Source organism: Bos javanicus, chromosome 1 (assembly GCF_032452875.1).
Source record: "Bos javanicus breed banteng chromosome 1, ARS-OSU_banteng_1.0, whole genome shotgun sequence".
Lineage (NCBI taxonomy): Eukaryota > Metazoa > Chordata > Mammalia > Artiodactyla > Bovidae > Bos > Bos javanicus.
The window spans coordinates 132,459,146-132,485,538 of record NC_083868.1 but is presented as its reverse complement, the minus strand read 5'-3'; the positions used below and the strand labels follow the sequence as shown (position 1 = coordinate 132,485,538).

The 26,393-nt window shown below is 36.9% G+C and overlaps 1 protein-coding gene across 2 annotated transcripts in view; it reads right to left on the bottom strand.

The window, feature by feature from the left end:
* STAG1 (STAG1 cohesin complex component) overlaps positions 1 to 26,393 on the bottom strand; it is a 499,240-nt gene that overhangs the window by 320,700 nt on the left and 152,147 nt on the right. For both annotated transcript variants that reach the window (XM_061427678.1, XM_061427685.1), the window contains one exon: positions 20,159 to 20,261. In XM_061427678.1, coding sequence (XP_061283662.1) covers positions 20,159 to 20,261 — 103 coding nt within the window. The remainder of the gene's footprint in view (positions 1 to 20,158; positions 20,262 to 26,393) is intronic.

Below are 26,393 nucleotides of genomic sequence, written 5' to 3'. Positions count from 1 at the left end.
TTCTGTGTATTCTTGCCACCAATTCTTAGCATATTCTGCTTCTATTAGGTCCATGCCATTTCTGTCCTTTATTGTGCCCATCTTTGCAAGAAATGTTCCCTCAGTATCTCTAATCTTCTTCAAGAGATCTCTAGTCTTTCCCATTCTGTTGTTTTCCTCTATTTCTCTGCATTCATCACTAAGGAAGGCTTTCTTGTATCTCCTTGCTGTTTTTGGAACTCTGCATTCAGATGGCTGTATCTTCCCTTTTCTCCTTTGCCTTTCGCTCCTCTTCTTTTCTTAGCTATTTCTAAGGCCTCCTCAGACAACCATTTTGCTTTCCGGTATTTCTTTTTCTTGGGAATGGTTTTGATCAACACCTCCTGGACAATGTCACAAACCACAATCCATAGTTCTTCAGGCACTCTATCAGATCTAATCCCTTGAATTTATTTGTCTCTTCTACTGTATAATCTTAAGGGATTTGATTTAGGTCATACCTGAATGGCCTAGTGGTTTTCCCTATTTTCTTCAGTTTAAGTCTGAATTTGGCAATAAGGAGTTCATGATCTGAGCCACAGTCACCTCCTGGTCTTCTTTTTGCTGACTGTATAGAGCTTCTTCATCTTTGGCTGCAAAGAATATAATCAATCTGATTTTGGTATTGACCACCTAGTGATGTCCATGTGTAGATTCAGCTCGTCTTCTTGGAATAGGGTGGTTGCTATGACCAGTGTATTCTCTTGGCAAAACTCTGTTAGTCTTTGCCCTGATTCATTTTGTACTCCAAGGCCAAACTTGCCTATTACCCCAGGTATCTTTTGACTTTCTACTTTTGCATTCCAGTCTATGATGAAAAGGACATCTTTTTGGGTGTTAGTTCTAGAAGATCTTGTAGGACTTCATAGAACCATTCAACCTCAGCTTCTTCAGCATTACTGGTTGGGGTATAGACTTGAGTTACTGTGATACTGAATGGTTTGCCGTAGAAACCAACAAAGATCATTCTGTTGTTTTTGAGATTGCACCTAAGTACTGCATTTCAGACTCCTCTGTTGACTATGATGGCTATTCCATTTCTTCTAAGCAATTCATGCCCACAATAGTAGATATAATGGTCATCTGAATTAAATTTGCCCATTCTGGTCCATTTTAGTTCCCTGATTCCTAAAAGGTCAATGTTCACTCTTTCCATCTCCTATTTGATCACTTCCAATTCACCTTGATTCACGGACCTAACATTCCAGGTGCCTATGCAACACTGTTCTTTACAGCATCATACTTTACTTCCATTACCAGTCAGTCCAGAAAAAAACTGGGATTTTTTTCTGCTTTGGCTCTTTCTCTTCATTCTTTCTGGAGTATTTCTCCACTCTTTTCCAGTAGCATATTGGGCACCTATCAACCTAGGGAGTTCATCTTCCAGTGTCCTATCTTTTTGCCTTTTCACACTGTTCATAGGGTTCTCGAGGCAAGAATACTGAAGTGGTTTATCATTCAGTTCTCTAGTGGACCACATTTTGCCAGAACTCTCCACCATGACCCGTCCAACTTGGGTGGCCCTACAGGGCATGGCTCATAGTTTCATTGAGTTAGACAAGGCACTTTCTTCAATTAACAACCCATCCCATGCCATGCCCCCAACTTACAAAGAAAAGTCAACACCGGCTATCACCTTATCTATGTCTCACCTTTAGAGTCAAGATAGAGTAGCTTGCAGTCACTATTCTTGTTATCATTCCTATAAATTTCACTAGTATATAAACTCATTAGAGTTACTGATCAAACTCACCAGTAAAATTAATGTTGCTAAATTTAATAGACATTTTTTTGCAACCCTCCCAGCAAGCCACATTATCCCTATGTGCTTCAGATATCTCTTCCCTCCCTATATTCCTTCCCTGTCAGTGTTACCTTGCTGCTGCTAAGTCGCTTCAGTCGTGTTGACTCTGTGCGACCCCACAGACGGCAGCCCACCAGGCTCCCCTGTCCCTGGGATTCTCCAGGCAAGAATACTGGAGTGGGTTGCCATTTCCTTCTTCAATGCATGAAGGTGAAAAGTGAAGGTGAAGTCGCTCAGTCCTGTCCGACTCTGAGCAACCCCACGGACTGCAGCCTACCAGGCTCCTCCATCCATGGGATTTTCCAGGCAAGAATACTGGAGTGGTTTGCCATTTCCTTCTTCAATGCATGAAGGTGAAAAGTGAAGGTGAAGTCGCTCAGTCCTGTCCGACTCTGAGTGACCCCACGGACTGCAGCCTACCAGGCTCCTCCATCCATGGGATTTTCCAGGCAAGAGTACTGGAGTGGGGTGCCATCGCCCTCTCCGTGCAGTATTACCTTAGGTCTCTGCTAAGCATCTTCTCAATCTTTATACGCTTTCTTGAGTGGTTTAGTTCTCTCTCATACCAGCCTGTTTTGGTTATCAATTTACTGTTCTCCAAATGTACTCTATTTTGCCACACTTTGTGATGCTGGAACTGGATTCGGTAAACATTTTTCTAGTCGTCTGCTGCAATGGTAAGCTTTATAACTCAAATGACCTGGAGGAACACTACAAAGCACAGCATAGTGGCGCTTCTCTTCCTGCTCATAGGACACATTCCCATCATTCTCTATTCTTATATTCTTCAAAGTATCTCTCACTCCTCTTGATATTATAGTTAATAGCCTGACCTGTATTTGTGTGTGTGGATTAATACATAATAAATTTACTGCCTATTTTTAAATAAAGTATTTTTAGAACAGTGTTAGCTATACAAAATAAAGTCGTGAAGACAGTACAAGGAACCCCCACATATATCTTATCTAATTAGACCTATTATTAACACCTTATTATTTGTATGATATGTTACAATTAATGAACCACTATTGATACATTAACAAAAGTCCATATTTAATTCAGATTTTCCTAGTTTTTTTTTTAATGATCTGTTCTAGAAGCCCACCCAAGGGCTCTTAGACATATTCACATCATGTCTCCCTAAGCTCCTCTTGGCTGCAACAGTTTTTATTCTTTCCTGGTTTATGGTGACCTTGAAAATTTTAAGGAATTTTGGACAAGTATTTTATGTTGTATAGGTATTTTATACAACGTTCCTCAACTGGGGTTTGTCTGATGTTTTTCTCACAACCAGACTGGAATTATGGGTTTGGAGAAGAAGATATGAGAGATAAAGTGTCATTTTTGTCACCTCACAATCAAGGGTATAGTCTAACACATGACTTATCATTCTTAATGCTGACCTATTAATCAGTTGGCAGAGGTGATATTTGTCAGGTTTTCCACTAAAGTTACTTTTATTCTCCTCTCCATGCTTCACTGTTTGTAAGAAAGTCACTATGTGCATTCCACATTGAAGGGGTGAGGAGCTATGCTCCACCTCCTTGGAGGTCGAGCATTTATACACACTGTTTGATATTCTTTCATCATGGGAAATTTCTCTATTCTCTCTCATTCATTCAATCATTTATACTAATGTAGACCCATCAACATGTATTTTGGATTACAATTCAATATTATTTTATTTTGTTGTTCAACTTGTTTCAGCTTTGGCCATTGAGAGATCTTTCAGTTTTGTCTCCTATGTCCTTCTGACATATATATTGTGTGATAAATACACACATACTCCATTGTGTGTATTTTTTATTTAGTACTTGGTTACTTTCTGGCAGCACAACATTCTCCATGCTCATATTGTATATTCTGCTTTCCAGTTTTAGACTCGGGTAATAGTCCTGGTTCCTTTTATTAGAGAATTTTATTAGGAATGAAGATCTGGGCACTAGGTTTTGCTCCTTGATACTGAGTGCCCTTGCTTCTAGGCCCTTAAGTGGGCAAAACAATGAAATGTATGTTCCATGTATATACACATAACTACAAATATTTCTGTATGCAATGATCTGTTATCTATATTAAGTAAAGCAAATTTTTTTTGTAACTGGTATCTCCAACTCTAATCCATTAGCATATGGATGCTTCCTCCCCTTACTCATCTACAAACTCCCACTCCAACAGTGAGAAATCTGGCTCTCATCAGTGTACTTATATAGCAGTATTTTAAGCCCTAGTAGTATTTTAAGCCCTACCCCATGGGAAACAATTTTATGAACTAGATTGCAGTTCTTTTATGCATTGTGTACAGCAGTTTTCTTCGACTTTAGTCTTACAGACTCATTTCCAAAGTTACTAAAGTCAGCAACAGTGTTAGATGATATTGATTCACTCTACATTCCATCCTAGTATTCCCCTGACCTTACAAATGATTTTTAAAACATGTGAATTAATAAAATTCACTTTTTATGAAAAGTTTGATGATTTTTGACAAATACATAGTGTCATGAATGCACAATTATGGTATAATAGAAAAAAGTTTCACTACCTTAAAAAATGCCTGTGCTTCACATTTAACCCTCCCACTTTCCCTTGGCAAACTCCAAAAAATATTTTTTAATCACCACTACTGTTTAGTCTTTTACACAGTCATGTAATTGTAGTCACACAGCATACACTTTCATACTGGTATTTTTCATCTTAACAAAACGAATTAAAGATCGATCCATGTCTTTTAGTAGGTGAATAGCTCATTTCTGTTTATCTGTAAACAATATTCCACTGTATGCATGTACCATGTTTTGTCATCCATCTACCTAACGGTGGACATCCTGCCCACCATTTTTGGCAGTTAGGAATAAAACTCCTATAAGAATTTACATGCAGAATTTTGTATAAACAAAACTTCCAAATCCATTGTGCAAACACCTAGGATTACCAGATCATATGGTAAAACTATGTTTAGCTTAGTACAAAACTTCCAGTCTTCCAAAGTGGCAACACCATTTCACATTCTAACAAGCAATGAGTTCCAGCTTCTGTTGCTTCACATTCGTGCCAGGAAATTGGTATTGCCAGGTTCTTAGATTTCAGCCACTCTAACACGGAGACAGTTAGTTGTCTTAATTCACAATCCTTGAATGATAAATGATTAAAGAATTTTCAACAAATGATAATTTCTCAAATTACATTTTTCTGTTTGAATTACTGGTGAAGGTTTATCTCCTGATTAGACTCTCCAACCTTGTACAATCTAACATCATAACCTCTATCCTCACAAAGCTATTAGGATGGTGCAAAAGTAAATGTGGTTTTGCACTGTTGAACTTTGCTGTTTGATATTGGAATATACTGTTAAATACATGTGATTATCATATACATCATTTAAAGGTACATTTCTCACTTTTTTTCCTAATGACTTAACACTTGTTCTTTATTTTATATTTCTTCTAGAAAGCAAAATTTGAGCATTTTTTTTTTTAAATTTGAGTTCAAAATAGGTCATAAAACATCAGTGACAACTCACAACATCAACAATGCATCTGGCCTAGGAACTGCTGGTGGTTCAAGAAGTTTTGCAAACTACACAACAGCCTTGAAGATGAGGAGTATAGTGGCCAACCATCAGAAACAGACAACAACTAATTGAGAGCAATCATCGAAGCCAATCCTCTTACAACTACACATGAAGTTGTTAAAGAACTGAATATAAACCATTCTACAGTCATTAGGCATTTGAAGCAAATTGGAAAGGTGGAAAGGCTTGGTAAATAGGTGCCTCATAAGCTGACTGCAGATCATAAAAAAGCGTCATTTTGACTCACAATAGCCACAAACCATTTCTCGATTGAATTGTGATGTGCAAGGAAAAGTATATTGTATGGAGTAACTGATAACGACCAGTTCAGTGGCTGGACCGAGAAGAAGTTCCGAAACACTTTCCAAAGCTAAACTTGCACCCAAAAAGGTAACAATCACTGTTCGGTGATCTGCTGCCGGTCTGATCCACCACAGCTTTCTGAATCTTGGCAAAACCATTATATCTAAGAATTATGCTCAGCAAACCGATGAGATGCATTGAAAAGTGCAATGCCTGCAGTCAGCATTAGTAAACAGAATGAGCCAATTCTTCACAAAGATGCCCAAATGCGCATAACACAACTAAAGCTTCAAAAGTTGAATGAACTGGGCGACAAAGTTCTATTTTATCCCCCATATTTATCTGACCTCTCGCCAACCAATTACCACTTCAAGCATCTTCACAACTTTTTGCAGGGAAAATGCTTCCACGACCAGCAAGACACAGAAACTGTTTTCCAAGAATTCACTGAATCCCAAAGCACTGACTTTTATGCTAGAGGAATAAACAAATGTATTTCTCATTGGCAAAAATGTGGTGATTGCAATGGTTCCTATTTTGATTAATAAAGATGTATTTGAGCCTAGTTATAATGATTTAAAATTCATGATGACATAATTACTTTTGTACAACTTAATATTTCAAAGGGTAATAATATAAACATTACCTTTTAGTATCTTGTGACTTTTCAGACTCCCTTGGTTACATATTTTTGATACAAAGGTTAGGACACCTGTAAACATAGTCTCATTCCTGGACAAGAAATCACGGTGCTCTCAAATCAAAGAAATGGGTGATGCTCTATATCAAACTTACTTGACTGGTCCAGTTTCCAGTGGTGCCATCTTAAGAACTGAGCCATACTGACCAGTGTGAAATAATATCTCATCTGTGGCTTTAATTTGCATTTCTCTAACAATTAGCAATGAGTATCTTTCCATGTGCCTATTGACCATCTATGTATCTTCTTTGGATATATACTCTTTGGACTTCTGCCTCCCCTCCTTTTTTGACTGAGCTGTTTGTTTCCACAATATTGAGTTGAATGAGCTGTCTGTATATTCTGGTTATTAATCCCTTGTCAGTCATATCATTTAAAAATATTTTCTCGCATTCCGAGGTTGTCTTTTCTTTTGTTGATGGTTTCCTTTGTGCAAAACCTGTGCAAAAGCTTTTAAGTTTAATGAAGCCCCATTTCTTTATCTTTTATTTCTTTTGCCATGGGAAACTACTTGAAGAAAATATTGCTACCATTTGTGTCAGAGACAATGTCTAGCCTATTTTCTCTTCCAGGAGATAATATAGTGTCATTTCTTTAGATCATTAAAGCATTTTTTAGTTTATTAATGTACATAGTACACAGGAATGTTCCAATTTCATTGCTTAAAATACAGCTGTCCAGTTTTCCCAACACAACTTATTGAAGAGGGTGTGTCTTTTCTTTTTCCCATTGTATATTCCTGCCTCCTTTGTCATAGATTACTTGCCCGTGAACACATGGGTCTATTTCTGGGCTCTCTACTCTGTTCCATTGATCTATATGCCTGTTTTTCATGCCAATATCACACTGTTTCAGTTACTATACCTTTGTAGCATAGTCTGAAGTCTGGAAGGGTTACCCCTCCAGCTTTGTTCTGTTCCCTCAGTATTGCTTTGGCAATTCTGGGTTCCATATAAATTTCAGGGCCATTTGGTCTAGTTCTATGAAAATGTTATGGGCATTTTCATATAGATTGCATTAAATCTGTGGACTCCTTTGGGCACTATCGACATTTGAACTATTAATTCTTCCAATTTAGGAGCATGGGATATCTTTCAATTTCTTTAAATCATTTTCAGTTTCCTTTATCAATGTATTATCATTGTCAGCATATAGGCCTTTCAACTTGGTTAAGTTTATTCTTAGGTAATTTTTGACACAACTTTAAATGAGATTTTTCTTTACCTTTCTCTTTCTGATATTTCATTTTACTATAAAGAAATGTAACAGAACAACTCACACTGGTCAGAATAGCTATTATCAACAAGTCTAGAAATAAATGTTGAAGAGGGTCTAGAGAAAAGGGAACCGTCCTACACTGTTGATGGTTATATAAACTGATACAGTCACATGGTACAGTATGGAGGTTCCTTAAAAACAAACAAACAAACAAAAAAACTGAAAATGAAGCTACCATATTATCCAGCAATTCCACTCTTGGGTATAAATCAGGAAAAAAATGAGAACTCCAACTCAAAAAGATACATCCATCCCAATGTTCACAGCAGCACTAAATACAAAAGTCAAGACATGGAAACAACCCAAGTGTCCCTCAACAGTCAACTAGCTTAAAAAGATGTGGCACATATATAATGTAGTATAACTCAGGCACAACAAAAAATATTACCATTTGCAGCAACACAGATGTACCTAGAGAATATTATATTTAATAAAGTAAGACAGAGAAAAACAAATATTATATCACTCATATGTGGAATCTAAAAAAAAAAAAAAGTATCTGTATACAAAATAGAAACATACTCACAGATGTAGAAAACAAACATGGTTACCAAAGGGGAAAGGATAAATTAGGAATATGGAATTAATAGATACAAACAACTAAAACAGATAAGCAACAAGAAATGTGCTTACTGTAAGCACAAAGAAATATACTCAATATCTTATAATAACCTATAATGATCTATAACCTATAATGGAAAATAATCTGAATTATATAACCTGAATCACTTCGTTGCATACCTGAAACTAACAATATTACAGATTAATTATGCTTCGATTTAAATAAGTTAATAGAAAAAAAAAAACAAAACTGAGTCTTTCCCTTAATTCGGAGGTTACTAATGCCTTAGAAACCCAGCCAGTAACTCAGTTCCCTGGAGGTAGATTCCTGTCCATTATCAGTTTGTCTCAGGGACTGAAATCCTATCCTCGAATCCCATGCCATTGGGTGGGGCCCTCATAACAGGCTACCAGGCAATACAGGTGCTAGCTCTAGACCAGATGTACCTTATGATCCTAGAGTTACAGTTTCCCTGGTAGAAGATGATCAGCTTACTCCATTTATCCCAGCTATTACCTGTCTAGTAAATCTTTCTTCCACTAATGGAAAGTGAACCTCTTTCCAAATATGTGCCTCAACCAAGTATGCATGCCTAGCTTCTCATGTCTTATCTCACAGAGGCTCATTTATTCTACCTCTAAGAATTTATGCTTAATAGCCCAAGTGACACTAAGCGGTAATATTATCAAATATGCATTACGTGAATTTAATCACGAGCAAAGAGACATGCTCAAATTGATTCAATCTACAGAATGTATCAGACAATTTCTTTCACTCATTCAACACAACTTTTCTTTCTATATTCATTGTCCAGTTACTATGTGCCAAAAATATTAAACAGTTGATCCTTCTATATAGTAGCACACTATCTCTCAAAAAACTCACAGTGTTTAAAATGTATTTTTCAACATCCTAATACAATTCTGTCATTTGGTGGTGGACGAGGGACACTGAAGCTTCAAATCCCATAAACCACAGTGCAAGTGAGACATCTATAGTACACAGGGTTCAGGTATTCACTGCTATAGGTAATTCAAGGGACACTGTGGGGAAAAAAGACACGAACAAATACCTGGGGGGCGGGGAGGGGAGTGGGCGGACGACTTTCTAAAACAAACCCTGACTCAATGTATAAAGTAATGAATTTTCTGGAAAACAGACTCAGGAATTCAAAAACCTATATACATTGTTCACTTTGTGAAAATGATGCAATTTAACGTCAGAGTGTACGCTTGCCTGGAGAATCCCATGGACAGAGGAGCCTGGTAGGCTGCAGTCCATGGGGTCAATAAGAGAAGGACACAACTGAGTGACATCACTTTCATTTTTCACTTTCATGCACTGGAGAAGGAAATGGCAACCCACGCTAGTGTTCTTGTCTGGAGAATACCAGGGATGGGGGAGCCTGGTGGGCTGCCATCTATGGGGTCACACAGAGTTGGACACGATTGAAGCGCCTCAGCAGCAGCAGCAGCAGCAGACCAATCTTTAGAACAAATGCTTTACTACAACTCTATACTACTTAATTTAAATGTATATCTACACTTCTAGTAAACTATTTTAAGTTGGCATAGTTGGACAAGAAGATTTTCCAAACCTACTCTATCCCACAAGTTCTCTACAGGATAAATTGCAGTCTATATGTACAATAACTTGTCTACAAACTTTAAGAAACAGAGAGAGAAACTGAGCCTAACCTAAACTTATTCATGAGGTATGAATATAAAGTAATCCTCATACTTTCACAAATAATGAATATTAAATATGTGGGGTAGCTTAAAGTAAAATCTTCAGAAACTAACAACTGAAACAGAAACACAAATAACTACAATAAACTATAGTATATTTTAAAAAAAGACTTTTCATGGAAACTTGCTTTAAGATAAGTACTGGAAGGGTTCTATGAAAGGAAAAATAACTTTCACTGACTGATAATCAGGGAAAACGTCACACTAGAGATAAGTATAAAATTGAGACTTGGTCAATTAAATACAATTAATAAAATTAGTTAGATTACTATGAACAGAATTTAGGAAACAAAGATTTCAGGAAGAAAATAAACACCATGAGCTAAGGTTCAGTTCAGTTCAGTGGCTAAGTTGTGTCTGATTCTTTGCAACCCCATGAACCACACAGCACACCACGCCTCCCTGTCCATCACCAACTCCCGGAGTCGACCCAAACTCATGTCCACTGAGTCGGTGATGCCATCCAACTATCTCATCCTCTGTCGTCCGCTTCTCCTCATGCCCTCAATCTTTCCCAGTATCAGGGTCTTTTGAAATGAGTCAGCTCTTCACATCAGGTGGCCAAAGTATTGGAGTTTCAACTTCAACATCAGTCCTTCCAATGAACACCCAGGAATAAGTAAAAACACACAAGCCATATACAGAAGGACAAAAGAGATGTATTTGACTGAATAAAAGGTTATGAGTTTACAAACACAATAAAATAAGTTAGAAGAACATGCCCCAAATAAAAAGATGCTTCTTAATGTTTGAACAAGTTAAAATAAAAAAGGGTCAACCTGGCAGTGATTTAAAAAATAGGATGGAAAAGGGAAAAGTTTAAAAACAGGAAGGTAACTACAAAGTCCTTTAAAGTGAGGCCTAAAGAAAGGAACATTGGAAATGTAAAAAAAGGGACAGATTGTATAAGACATTATGAAACAAAAATTCATGAGACTTGGAATCTCATTAGATATAGGATGGAGGGGAAGGGATTTGGGATGAGGAAATTAAATGGTGACTGCTGTTTTAATTCTAGATTCCTGGAAAAATTATGGTATCTTTTAGCATAATTAAGGAAGCCAGAACTAAATGTTAGTCTATAGAAGAAATGTTCAATGAAAAAATTTTCAAAATAAAATAAGAAAGCTGATTTGACAAAGAGGAGATAGATACAAATCCAACTGATAATTACATTTCCAAAACTGATCATAAAAGTATGTAGGCTTAAGCTGCAAAAACTATTTTAAAAAGATATTTCAGTTGCTTAGAAAATTAAAAATAGAAAAAGTGGTATGGAAAAGGACCAATAGGCAATTCAGAAAAGAAATACAAATGACCACTATTGCAGAACATATTGACAAAATGTTACAGTACTTAAAAAAAATCAGAAAAGATTTAACAATCAGTATACTCAAAAGTAATATAAGTAATGCCATATATTTTGTTGTGTGAAAAGTAAGGCGGTAACATACATTAAAACCTTCAAAATATATAGCATATTTTTTGAGTAATAAATTCTAATTTTAAGAATCTAGACTAAAAAGTATCTATGGCTCTAGAACAAAATTTATTCCTGAGATATAACCTTATGTCTGCATGGTTTAAATTAGTAACCAAATTTTAACATTTATGTTCAAGAATAGAGAATCAATTAGATAATTACAGGCAGAATACTATGAAGTGATTAAATTTATAAAATATATATCATAAAATTCATAACATAAACAATAGTACCAAGGAATTTAGAATATCTAATTTTCAAAAATATATTCACTTGTTAACCTTTACTTCTGATACTCATTGTTAATGTTTTGTTGTATATGCTACACTAAATTTTCTATGTACATGAATATATGGGCAGAAAAGTAAAAATTGTATCTCTTTTTTTACTTTTCCTACTTACCCTACACAAATATGAAAGTTAAATAATGTTCAGAATATAAGTACTGGTTCTCACTTAAATAGAATGGAGAACAAAAAACATAATAAAACATTAAACCAGAGAGTAAAGACAAGTGACGTTACAGTTATGCTGATTTACATGACAGCTAAAAGAAACATGAAATCCTGGACTGGATCATGAACCAAGGGGAAAAAAACTTTTTTCTTTTATTTAGGGCATTATTAGAATATCAGACAAAATTTGAATGAAATTTATGCACATAAGGTCAGTATTATACAAATATTGTTTTCCTTATTTTTCAAACATGTACTGTGGTTGTGAAGAATATATTTGATTTTAAGAAAATGTATACTAAATAAAGTACTAGGAGTTAAGTGGCATCATGTCAACAAAGTACTCTCAAAGAGTTAAAAAATAATAATTTGTATATAATAGATTTGTATATATAAATGTATACTTACATTTATGCATTTGTCTGTATATAGAGAGAGAGAAAATATGATAAAGCAAATATTGTAACATGTTAACATTTGGACAATATGCATGAAGAATCTGCACAGGAATTCTTTGTAGAATTCTTGGAATTCATCTGTGACTGAAATTATCTCAAAATTTAAAAAATTTTAAACACTAAGGAAAAAAGAGTGATGATTTAACAAAATTAAACACCATTCATTAACTCAATAAACAGTCACTGAAGTCAAACAGTAGTATAGAGCAGTAAACAAACCAGATAAAAATCCCTCACTTCAAGCAGCTTACCTTCTAACAGACACTGACATTGACATTTAAGTCGCTCATTCGTGTCCATCTCTTTGTGACCCCATGGACTGTAGCCTACCAGGCTCCTCCGTCCATGGAATTTTCCAGGCAAGAGTACTGGAGTGGGTTGCTATTTCCTTCCCCAGGAGCTCTTCCCAACCCAGGGATCAAACCCGGGTCTCCTGCATTGTAGGCTTACCGTCTGAGCCACCAGGAAGTCAGACAATGAATAAACACCTAAAGGACATACTATGTGAGATAACAATAAGTACTACAGAGAAAGGGGAGAACACACAAACACACATACGATGAGGACAAAAAGGGGAGAAAACACACACACACACACACACACACGATGAAGACAAAAAGTCCCTTGCAGTAGGAGGGAAGATACACAATTCCAGATACGATCATTAAAGGAGTCCCCACTGAAAAGATGACACAGGACTCTGAGTCAAGGAGCACACATGATAGGTTTCAACAAAAGCACATGATGGTGGCTTAACTCAGCATTACAGTAAAAAATGATTGATGCAATTTGCAAATCAATTAGACAACATATGTTGATAGTTTAGATATAGTCTGGGAAAGAAAGATTCAATGGCTACATGGTTTACAGCTGAGCAACTAGAAGAACAAAGCTACCATGAAAGGGCTGAGCAGGGGATAGGAAGCGTGAAAGTTTGGCTTTTTTAAATATCTTGGGACCATTAAATACCTAAATGATGATTCTCAGTGGATACTAGATGTGGTCTGGAATCCAGAGTAAAGTTCAAGCTGGAGACATAAATCTGGGTAACATGAGCTTACAGATGGTGAGGAGAGAGAAAACGATGTCCATTAATTCCTAATAAAATCACAAGGGTAGAAGAAACATGATACTATATAGTGTTTGTTTGGAGATCAATAATTATTTGAATTGTTGTTGTTCAGTTACTCAGTCTTGTCCAATACTTTGCAACCCCATGGACTGCAGTACACCAGGCCTCCCTGTCACTCACCATCTCCCAAAGTTTACCCAAGTTCATGTTCATTGCATCGGTGACACCATCCAGCCTATTTTTCTGACAACGACTTCTTCTTCTGCCCTCAATATTTCCCAGCATCAAGAATTTTCCCAGGGAGTCAGCTGTTCACATCAGGTGAACAAACACTGAAACTTCAGCTTCAGTCCTTTCAAGGAATATTCAGCCTTGATTTCCCTTAAGATTGACTGGTTTAATCTCCTTCCAGTCCAAGAGACTCTCAAGAGTCTTCTCCAGCACCACAGTTTGAAGGCATCAATTCTTTGGTGTTCTGCGTTCTTTATGTCCCGCTCTCACAACCATATGTGACCGGTGGGAAGACAATAGCCTTGAATATACAGACTTTTGTCAGCAGAGTAATGTTTCTGCTTTTGAACACACTGTCTCAGTTCAGTTCAGTCACTCAGTCATGTCCAACTCTTGGCAACCCCATGAACTGCAGCACGCCAGGCCTCCAAGTCCCTCACCAACTCCCGGAGTTCACTCAAACTCATGTCCATCGAGTCAGTGATGCCATCTAGCCATCTCATCCTCTGTCATCCCCTTCTCCTCTTGCCCCCAATCCCTCCCAGCATCAGAGTCTTCTCCAATGAGTCAACTCTACCCATGAGGTGGCCAAAGTACTGGAGTTTTAGCTTCAGCATCATTCCTTTCAAAGAACACCCAGGACTGATCTCCTTTAGAATAGACTGGTTGCATATCCTTGCAGTCAAAGGGATGATCAAGAGTCTTCTCCAACACCACAATTCAAAAGCATCAATTCTTCGGCGCTCAGCTTTCTTCACAGTCCAACTCTCACACTCATACATGACCACTGGAAAAACCATAGCCTTGACTAGATGGACCTTTGTTGGCAAAGTAATGTCTCTGCTTTTGAATACGCTATCTAGGTTGGTCATACCTTTACTTCCAAGGAGTAAGCGTCTTTTAATTTCATGGCTGCAATTACCATCTGCAGTGATTTTGGAGCCCCTAAAAATAAATTCAGCCACTGTTTCCACTGTTTCTCCATCTATTTCCCATGAAGTGATGGGACCAGATGCCATGATCTTCGTTTTCTGAATGTTGAGCTTTAAGCCAACTTTTTCTCTCTCCTCTTTCACTTTCATTAAGAGGCTTTTTAGTTCCTCTTCACTTTCTGTCATAAGGGTGGTGTCATCTGCATATTTGGGATTATTGATATTTCTCCTGGCAATCCTGATTCCAGCTTATGCTTCTTACAGCCCAGCGTTTCTCATGATGTACTCTGCATACAAGTTAAATAAGCAGGGTGACAATATATAGCCTTGATATACTCCTTTTCCTATTTGGAACCAGTCTGTTGTTCCATGTCCAGTTATAACACTAGTAAAGTAATGCTCAAAATTCTCCAAGCCAGGCTTCATGAACTCCAAGCCAGCAATACGTGAACCGTGAACTTCCAGATGTTCAAGCTGGGTTTAGAAAAGGCAGAGGAACCAGAGATCAAATTGCCAACATCCGCTGGATCATGGAAAAAGCAAGAGAGTTCCAGAAAAACATCTATTTCTGTTTTATTGAATATGCCAAAGCTTTTGACTGTGTGGATAATAATAAACTGGAAAATTCTGAAAGAGATGGGAATACCAGACCACCTGACCTGTCTCTTGAGAAACCTGCATGCAGGTCAGGAAGCAACAGTTATAACTAGACATGGAACAACAGACTGGTTCCAAATTGGAAAAGGAGTATGTCAAGGCTGTATACTGTCACCCTGCTTATTTAACTTCTATGCAGAGTACATCCTGAGAAACGCTGGGCTGGAAGAAGCACAAGCTGGAATCAGGATTGCCAGGAGAAATATCAATAATCCCAAATATGCAGATGACACCACCCTTATGACAGAAAGTGAAGAGGAACTAAAAAGCCTCTTAATGAAAGTAAAGTGGACAGTGAAAAAGTTGGCTTAAAGCTCAACATTCAGAAAACTAAGATCATGGCATCTGGTTCCATCACTTCATGGAAAATAGATGGAGAAACAGTGGAAACAGTGGCTGAGTTTATTTTGGGGGGCTCCAAAATCACTGCAGACGGTAATTGCAACCATGAAATTAAAAGACGCTTACTTCTTGGAAGGAAAGTTATGACCAACCTAGACAGCGTATTCAAAAGCAGAGACATTACTTTGCCAACAAAGGTCCATCTAGTCAAAGCTATGGTTTTTCCAGTGGTCATGTATGGATGTGAGAGTTGGACAGTTAAGAAAGCTAAGCGCCAAAGAATTGATGCTTTTGAATTGTGGTGTTGGAGAAGACTCTTGAGCATCCCTTGGACTTCATGGAGACCCAACCAGTCCATTGTAAAGGAGAGTAGTCCTGGGTGTTCTTTGGAAGGAATGATGCTGAAGCTAAAACTCCAGTACTTTGGCCACCTCATGGGAAGAGTTGACTCATGGAAAAGACTCTTGATGCTGGGAGGGATTGGGGGCAGGAGGAGAAGGGGATGACAGAGGATGAGATGGCTAGATGGCATCACTGACTCGATGGACCTGAGTTTGAGTGAACTCCGGGAGTTGGTGATGGACAGGGAAGGCCTGGCGTGCTGCGGCTCATGGGGTTGCAAAGAGTCGGACACAACTCAGTGACTGTACTGAACTGAACTGAACTGAATGGGGCCAGATCCCATTAGTTTTTTAATACTTAGTTCTAAGCCAGTTTTGCTACTCTCCTCCTTCACCCTCATCAAGAAGCTCTTTGATACCTCTTTGTTTTCTGCCATTAGAGTGGTATCATCCACATATCTGAGGTTGTTGATGTTTCTACTGTCTATTTTGATTCCACATTGTAAATCGTCCCATCCGGCATTTCTCATAATGTGTTCAGCGTGTAAACAAACACAGTGACAGCAGACAGCCCTGTCGTATTCCTTTCTTGATCCTGAACCAATCAGTTGTTCCATACAGGGTGTGAACTGTTGCTTCTTGACTCACATACAGGTTTCTCAGGAGACAGGTAACATGGTCTGGTATTTCCATTTCTTTAAGAGCTTTCCGTAGTTTGTTATGATTCACAGAGTCAAAGGCTTTAGCATAGACAATGAAACAAGGTTTTTCTGGTATTCCTTTACTTTCTCTATTATCCAGCAGATGTTGGCAATTTGATCTCTGGTTCCTCTGCCTTTTTCAAACCCAGTGTGGACATCTGGAAGTTCTTGGTTCACATAATGCTGAAGCTTAGCATGCAAGATTTTAAGCATGACCTTACTAGCAAGGGAGATGACTACAACTGTCCTTTGATTTGAACATTCTTTAGTACTACCCTTCTTGGGAATTGGGATGAGGATTGACCTTTTCTAGTCCTGTGGCCACTGCTGGGTCTTCCAGATCCTCTGACATACTGAGTGCAACTCTTGGATAGCATCATCCTTTCAGAGCCACAATAATTAACAAGTACGAATTAGGACATCTGCAAAGTAACAATTCAGTAAGAAAAGTCTCTGAAATAATAACCTACTGAAAAGAAACACCAAAAATGAAATGTCTCCTAAGAATTTAGAAATAAGGAAAATAATGCTGCCCAAAGCAGAAGTCCTTATACAATTTTTTCTTCATTTCACTGAGTAAATTAGTAAAATAAGAGATCCATAAAGTCCTTTTAACAAGAATGAATGGTAACAAAAAGTTTATGAACCAAAACTTAGAATTGTTCAAAATGGAGCCAATTGAGGGCAAGTGCCCAAGCCATCTTCAGAACAGGTACTGTGGAATAACTCAAATATGATCATTCTGACAATTATACCTCTCAATTTTAATTAACATCTTGGTATTTTGGCATTCTTGAGGGAAAGAATTTGGGAGGCAGGTTATGAATTTAAATCCTAGCTTTGTTCCTTATGCAACAGTGTGACCTCAGCCACTTTCTTTTTTTGTTTTCTACTTTGTAAACTGCATACAAGTCCTATTTAACAGTACTGGTATGAAGATTAAATGACATAAAAAACATCAATACAGTACAAAGCCCAGAGTAGAAACTCAGGCAGCTCTTTTGTTTCCAAAGTTAAGAAATGGGTCTGAGTCAGGTAAAAATATAAAAAGCTATGTGACTAATGAGTGTGAATATAAGGACTAGAGTCTAACACATGTCTCTAGAATGCTATTATCCTATGATGGTTGACAGTTTTTCCATACTAGAAACATGGGATGAACATGTACTATTTACATATTAGATTATGTAGTAGCAGTTTCACTAAAGTCAGTGTTAGTCCTTCAGTCATGTCGGACTCTTTGCAAACTCACGGACTGTAGCCTACCAGGGTCCTCTGCCTATGGAATGCTCCAGGCAAGAATAATGGAGTGGGTAGTCATTCCCTTGTCCAGAGGATCTTCCCTACCCACAGACACAACCTCAGTCTCCTGCACTACAGATTCTTTACAGTCTGAACCACCAGGGAAGCCAATTTCACTAAAAATAAAATCTTATTTCTAACCACAAAAGAGCTAAGCATTTGGATACACAGACTCCTTTTCATCAGGAAAGCAAAACATTACATGAATATAGCTGTAGACTATACCTATAGACAAGTCAAAACTAAATAGGTTATAAAAAATAATACAACAGACTGCTGAAGGGGTGATAAATTCTGTTTAGGAAAATAAATAAAGGTGTTCTTGAAGAAGACAGCACTTAACCTGAATTATTAAGTAAAGAATTTTAACTGGAGGGGAACAAATTCAAGAAAGCAATCATGTTTGCAGTATATTCTATTATCTTCAAGCAACTTTAGTCTTATTTCAAAATGTGTACTTATAAACAATGAATTGTAGAGAAGGCAATGTGACTTGCCAATAGTCTTAGAAAAACCATATAGTAGTAAGACAAACTCAAAGAGTCTAACGCTTCTAGCTACAAGACTCTCACTTTGCCCAACATGTTTTTTAAAGGAATACCATAGCATCAAATACTTCTACAAAATAAAGGATTATAAAGACTGCCTATGATATATGTCTTTTCCTCCACTATTTTTTACTTTACATAAAGGTGAAGGATAAAATCAAGTGTAAAGAAAACTGTAGATGTCATCCTTCTATCCCTTTCTTTGTTGTTGTAAGATTGTCCTGGAAAGTAAATGCTATGGAGTTTCACTGAATCTAATAAGAAACTGTGGCAAACAGATAAATATTAATAGAACAAAATTAACATAAAAAACATTTTTGCTGCTGCTAAGTCACTTCAGTCATGTTCGTCTCTGTGCGACGCCATAGATGGCACCCCACCAGGCTCCCCCGTCCCTGGGATTCTCCAGGCAAGAACACTGAAGTGGGTTGCCATTTCCTTCTCCAATGCATGAAAGTGAAAAGTGAAAATGAAGTCGCTCAGTCGTGTCCGACTCTTCGCGACCCCATGAACTGCAGCCTACCAGGCTCCTCCGTCCATGGGATCCTCCAGGCAAGAGTACTGGAGTGGGGTGCCATTGCCTTCTCCGAAAAAACATTTTTAAGTCACTACAGATGACATACATATATAATAACTGGTTAAATAACATAACCACTGATTGCAATAGGTAGATCATGAGTCAAACTAACAAACTAGTTTTTAAAAGATAATATTTATGAGATGATTATAAACTTTAAATGTCTTATTTGGTGATTTTACTAAAATACTGTCATCTTGCATTATAAGAATGATATTGGTTGTTGTTGTTTAGTTGCTAAGTCAGGCAGTGATGTTTAAAAAAGAGAGAAGGGAAGCCCTTATCTTTTAGATACATTCTGAAATATTCAAACATAGAATGCTATCTAGAATGACCTTCAAAAATAACACAGGAAAAAAAGATTGGCAATGACTTGATAACTGCCGTAACTTAGATTTATATGCAGAGTTTATTCTACTATTATGACTTCCACAGAAGGAGGCTAAATTTTTCCATAATAAGAATTTTTTTTCATAGTAAGAATTTTTATAAAATAAAATTTTAAAACTGCAGTAACAAAGTCAACTCACCTTTATACTCATAAAGGTGAGTATAAAATAATACAAGCTTTAACCCACTGATACCATTGATACTACTGCCTCTGACAGTACTACTTTCAATTAAATGACTGTGTACTCATATGACATAAAGATACCATACAATAAGAATAATTAGAGCTTTTCTAAACTTCTCAATCATGTGTAAATGAGAATATATTCTGAGACTGAACTCAAATACTACAAAAATGCATAAAGAGCTCACAAGAAATCAGAGCTCCATCTAAAAATAAAAAGCAAGAAAATCATAACTACATCTCATTCCATGTCGATCATCTTCCCAATTCCTTCACATGGACTACCATTTATTTATAAGAGAGGCATGGAAAGCAAAAAAGATACTATAATTAATTTTCTTTTTCTAACCACTGCTAAGGCTATTTATGAAGCAAAGTTTCCAAGACATTCTAATGTGTACGATTTTAAAAAGTATTTACAGTATTATAATTAACATATAGCTCATATCAAGAACCTTTACTTGGTAACCATTATAGAAACAAAGATGACAAGTATATACATACTGGAGGCCGGCCAGGTCGACCTCTTTTTCTTTTTCCTTTGACCTCTGTTTCTTCAAGTTCACTGCCAGCATCAGAATGGGCAGTAGTCTCATTAGTTGAATCTCTAGAAAATATGATACATTATTTTAGTGAACAAATTAATAAATACATACCTATTAACAATACAATGCAGCTCTATTCCTCTAGCTTTCTTACCTTTTGCTGTATGTACACATATAGCTAATTAGAAGTGGTTTATGCTTTCACGTTCAGAAAAAAATCTTTAGCAAATTCAAAATATTACCCTCCCTGGTTAATATTATGTAACAATGAATAAAATGATTTTCCAAACAGAGAAATACAGACAAGGAAATGACTGTGGAAATGGCAGCTGCTATAGAAAATATAAATGCAAAATACAACTGCAAAAGACTGATTCTTGAATATAAAAAAAAATAAAGGCTTGGGAGGAACTTTATTGATTTCCTAATATAATGAAAGTGTGTTAGTAAATGTTTAAGAATGGCACTTCAAAGAACTTATGCACATAAATTATTAGAAACAGTACCAATGTAAATGCAGTAGAGCACACAAATTACAAACAATAATAAAAATGCACAATATTCTTTTTCATAAATTCTATCTAGTTCAGTTCAATCACTCAGTCGGGTCCAACTCTTTGCAACCCCATGACCACAGCACGCCAGGACTCCCTGACCATCACCAACTCCCAGAGTTCACCCAAACCCATGTCCATTGAGTCAGTGATGCCATCCAACCATCTCATCCTCTGTCGTCCCCTTCTCCTCCTGCCCCCAATCCCTCCCAGCATCAGAGTCTTTTCCAATGAGTCAACTCTTTGTATGAAGTGGCCAAAGTATTGGAGTTTCAGCTTTAGCATCAGTCCTTCCAAAGAACACCCAGGACTAATCTCCTTTAGAATGGACTGGTTGGATCTCCTTGCAGTCCAAGGGACTCTCAAAAGTCTTCTCCAACACCACAGTTCAAAAGCATCAATTCTTCGGCGCTCAGCTTTCTTTATAGTCCAACTCTCACATCCATACATGACCACAGGAAAAACCATAACCTTGACTAGACAGACCTCTGTTGGCAAAGGAATATCTCTGCTTTTTAAGACACTGTCTAGGTTGGTCATAACTTTCCTTCCAAGAAGTAAGCATCTTTTAATTTCATGGCTGCAATCACTGTCTGTAGTGATTTTGGAGCCCAGAAAAATAAAGTCTGACACTGTTTCCAGTGTTTCCCCATCTACTTCCCATGAAGTGATGGGACCAGATGACATGATATTAGTTTTCTGAATGTTGAGCTTTAAGCCAACTTTTCACTCTCCTCTTTCACGTTCATCAAGAGGCTCTTTCATTCTTCTTCACTTTCTGCCATAAGGGTGGTATCATCTGCATATCTGAGGTTATTGATATTTCTCCCGGCAATCTTGATTCCAGCTTGTGCTTCCTCCAGCCCAGTGTTTCTCATGATGTACTCTGCATAGAAGTTAAATAAGCAGGGTGACAATATACAGCCTTGACATACTCCTTTTCCTATTTGGAACCAATCTATTGTTCCATATCCAGTTCTTACTGTTGCTTCCTGACTTGTATGCAGGTTTCTCAAGAGGCACATCAGGTGGTCTGGTATTCCCATCTCTTCCAGAATTTTCCACAGTTTATTGTGATCCACACAGTCAAAGGCTTTGGCATAGTCAATAAAGCAGAAATAGATGTTTTTCTGGAACTCTCTTGCTTTTTCCATGATCCAGCAGATGTTGGCAATTTGATCCCTGGTTCCTCTGCCTTTTCTAAAAGCAGCTTGACCATCTGGAAGTTCACGGTTCACGTATTGCTGAAGCCTGGCTTGGAGAATTTTTAGCATCTATCTAGTTTACAGATTCATATAAAATGATTTGGTAATTTTGTGAAACTCTTGTATCCCTAGCTAACCTATGGTTTCAACTGATGAGCGAACAGGCTTTTGATGTGCAAGACAGTTGATACCTTTGTGCACTTTAATGAACAGAATGCAAAAGAAATGACAAAGCCATCTGTTGGAACTTCACTCATTGGTCAATGTTGTGAGCATCTTCTGTACTGAATTGCATATGTAATAGTTCTCGAACACTAGAAGGATATGTCCTCAAATTTTTGTGGTATCATAATATAATGACTAAAGACCTGATACATCTTTAAGGTTAATCTGCTTTATTAACAATTTCTACGTCACTTTATTGAGTCTACAAACAACAAAACAATAAACTAAGTTCTGATTTATTGTGTTTGCTGGTTTTCATAAAGTGAATACTCTTATCACAACCAAATTCAAACTAGCAAAGTGACATCACCAAATACAGAGTTGAGAAGTAATTAACAATAGTAGTATACTACTACAAAGTATTTCCACCATACATGGAATAAATAAAAACCTTGAGAGCATAGAAAATGGTAAGATGTAAAATAATTAGGAAGTGATGAGTTTTGAAAATTTACTTTTATTTTTAATAGGATTTATTTAATTTTAAGCTTGCACAATTTAACTTTCCATAACAGCTATGTTACACCTGGACTTCTCAGGGCTGCAAGTGGTAAAGAATCCGCCTGCAATGCAGGAAACATAAGAGATGCACGTTTTATCCCTGGGTAGGGAAGACACCCTGGAGGAGGGCATGGCAAACCACTCCAGTCTTCAGGCCTGGAGAATCCCATGGACTGAGGAATCTGGAAGGCTACAGAGATCCATAGGGTCGCAAAGAGTCAGATACAACTGAAGCAACTCAGCATGCACACATGCATGCATGTTATATTTAACAAGGTCACAAAATTCCTGGAAATTTAATATTCAGCTCTCCAGGCCAATACAGACTGGCCCTAGCATGGCATTAAAAACACATGGATAATATTAACAAAAATATCTTCACTGAATTCTATATTACTAACTGTATCTATATACAACTGCAAATAAGAGGAAGGGTACAAAGCAAATGGTAAACTCAACTCACAACTTAATATTTCTGAAACTGCTCCACTGACGGCTCTTAGCTCCATTCTCTTTGTTTTGATCCCTTAAAGCTCATCTCATTAGTATCTGCTCTTTTCCCTTTAAACTAACCTCTCTTGGAGATCTCATCCAATTGATGTGGAACTTTTATGCAAATGACTTCAGAATATTATCACTAGACCTATCTTGTGTAACACTTCTTTACATACCATCGCAAATTCACCAAATAGCACACATAAAATTAAGTCCAGGTATGACTTATTTCTAGCTCTCTACTCAAAGCAATATCACTAAATAACTAATTTATTAATACCCAAATTTGCACTGTTTTATAAACTTATTATTGTCACCATTACCCTGTTGTACTCAAACCTACAATCACATCAGTCTTTCTCTTAGGCCATCAGTTAAAAATCCTCCTGAGTCGTTCTCTATGTACTAATTCCGTCTCCGATTCTTTTTATGATTACTACCATAATCACAACTTTTTGAATTAATCACAACTTATCTCTCTGCTTCTAACATTTCCCTGTCCCAGCCACTCTACACACTACTGTCACTAATATTCTCACATCATGTTCCTTCTTTGTTTGCAAACCTTCAAAGGCAATTTGGTATTTAAAACTATAAATAATACTGATCTAGTCCAAGGGTCAGTAAACATTTTCTTTAAGGGCTATACAGTAAATATTTTAGGCTGAATGGTATGAAGTTCTCTGTATCTGATACTCAACTTGTGGACCACAGCATGAATATGGCCATTCATAAAGACAAGTGAATGGATATTGCTGTGGTCCAATAATATTTATAAAAACAGGTTTCTGAAACAGTATCAGTAGTCTTTCAATCACCTATTTAATTAAGAATAATAAATCATACTGCTTTTTCTCCCCCACTATAATCCAAATAGACCATTTAGTATATACTGTGTGCCGGTTTATACACATTACCTATGCACAAAACCTTATTAAGACAACATATTGATGTCTCAGTTTTACAAATGAGGAAATGAAAGATCTGAAAATCTTAGATCTCAAGATAAATGTGAATTCTCTATCTCCACGGCAGGATGGCAGAATGCAAATATTATGTTTAGTATTTCTCTTATGTGGACAGAATACACTAGTACTTTTGATGCTTATAGAAATCTCCAGGCAAATACAAAAGCAAATTTGTTCCAAGGATACAAAATGTGTCCCATTAGTGAAATTAATTTATCCTTCAGCAATAGTTCACTGACAACAGAAAAAATTACAACTGCTTTCTAATTCTTCATACTTCAGCCAGCTTAAAAGATGAAAGTTATTATCAACAAACAACTAACATACTTCAATCAGTGTATGTATTTTTTATTTATGAGAATACATAAGTATGATTTTTAATTTCAAGGAAGTGTTTCACTTCACTATACCCTAACTCTGAATTTCAATCTGCAGAACAAGATTATTAAGTTTTATCAATACTGTCATAAATACTTATGTTCTGGCATATATATACATAAATACAAAGCAATGTCTACATTTTAATTTTTTAAACTTAAATTAATAGGAGTTTTCCTACAAATACAAAGGATTCCTAAATTCTACTCTATAAGTTCACTATCTGTGAGTACTTAGACTGTCTCCAGTTTTTAACTACTACAAACAGAGGTGAAACAACTATCCTTGCACCTTAACTCTTATTACACATCAACAAACACCTCTCTAGAACAGACAAAGAAAGCTGGATCAAGGGCTATGCAAACTCAAACTTCAACCAAACTGCTCTACCAAAAAGCCTGCAAATGACTACTGGACATAAATAAAGAGAATAGAAAAATCATATTCAACCTTATAAAGTCATTCTTTTTAATCCCCCGAAAACTCTCTAAATTCTGCCTTACTCTCTCCATTTTCACTGTAATCGTTTTAGCTCAAGTTGTTATTATCTCTGGCGTGGACACTGCAACACGTTTCTCCTAAAAAGACTCCTCGTTTCTTCTGTTGCCTTTTCCAGTCAAATCACTATACTGTGTACTAAGAATGATTTTCAATGTATCTTATTCTGTCTCTTTCATGATTAAAACTCTATGATGATTTCCTTCTACTTCCAGGGGAAAACAACCTCAAAATTTTTAATTTAAGACTTAGCAGATCCTATACAATACAGCCCTACTCTACTTGCAAGCCATATCTCACCCCACTCTCCATCTTTAATCCTGAAAAAAGAAAAATCACAGCTTTATTTCAGTCCCTCAAACACACTGTGATTCCTCCTATCACGATTCCTCCTACCTCCCTACACTTCTTCCTTAGAAAAGTAGACTAATTCAAGGCATGTATTAAAATTCTAATAAAATCCTCTAGCTTACCTTCAAAGCAGTTTAAATCTATATGTTGGTGATTATTTGATTAATATCTATCTCTATAAGCTTCATGGCAACAAGGACAAAGTGAGTTTTTTCCACTTTCTCCTTCTCCTCAAAGCCTAGCATAGCTCTACTACAACATTTGGTGGAATAAATAATATGGTGTAATTGGCGATATTTAATAACGTTTAATAAATAGTAAAGTTTGCCGGGTGGCTCAAACAGTAAAGAATCTTCCCACAATGCAAGAGACCAGGGTTTGATCCCTGAGTCAGGAAGATCCCCTAGAGAAGGGAATGGCTGGCCACTCCAGTATTCTTGCCTGCAGAATCCCCTAGACAGAGGAGCCTGGAGGGTTACAGAGTCAGACAGAGCTGAACGATTAACACTTTCATATTTAGACAAATTATTAGGGTAGGTATTGATGGCTTTTAGCATGTAAAGTAATTTGGATAGCATTCTGTCTTAAAACCCTGGAGGAAAAACAGAAGGACAGGAGACCAACTGGAAGGAGACTACAATTTCTTAGAAAAAACACATATAAATGATCTGGAACTATAAAAACATATAAATAATTATGTAAGCTGTTGGTCACTTTGATTATATCTAAACTGCTGTTATCATACACGATCAGACTATATAGATTTCTACATTGGAGCTTAATGAAACCTGTAAAAGGAAAAGTATTTGCCATTACACGATCACATTTCCCAGAGAATCGAAAACAAGATCAAATTCTAAACGTGTCCTGTAACTCCAACAAAATCTAATTAGATGCCACCAGAAATTAGACGCCACCAAAATCTAATTAGATGCCAAGAAGGACTCATCAATTACAATCTCAATCCCAGGGAAAAGAAGGGGTGAGAGGGTGATATGGGATAGAGGTTTACAAACTCT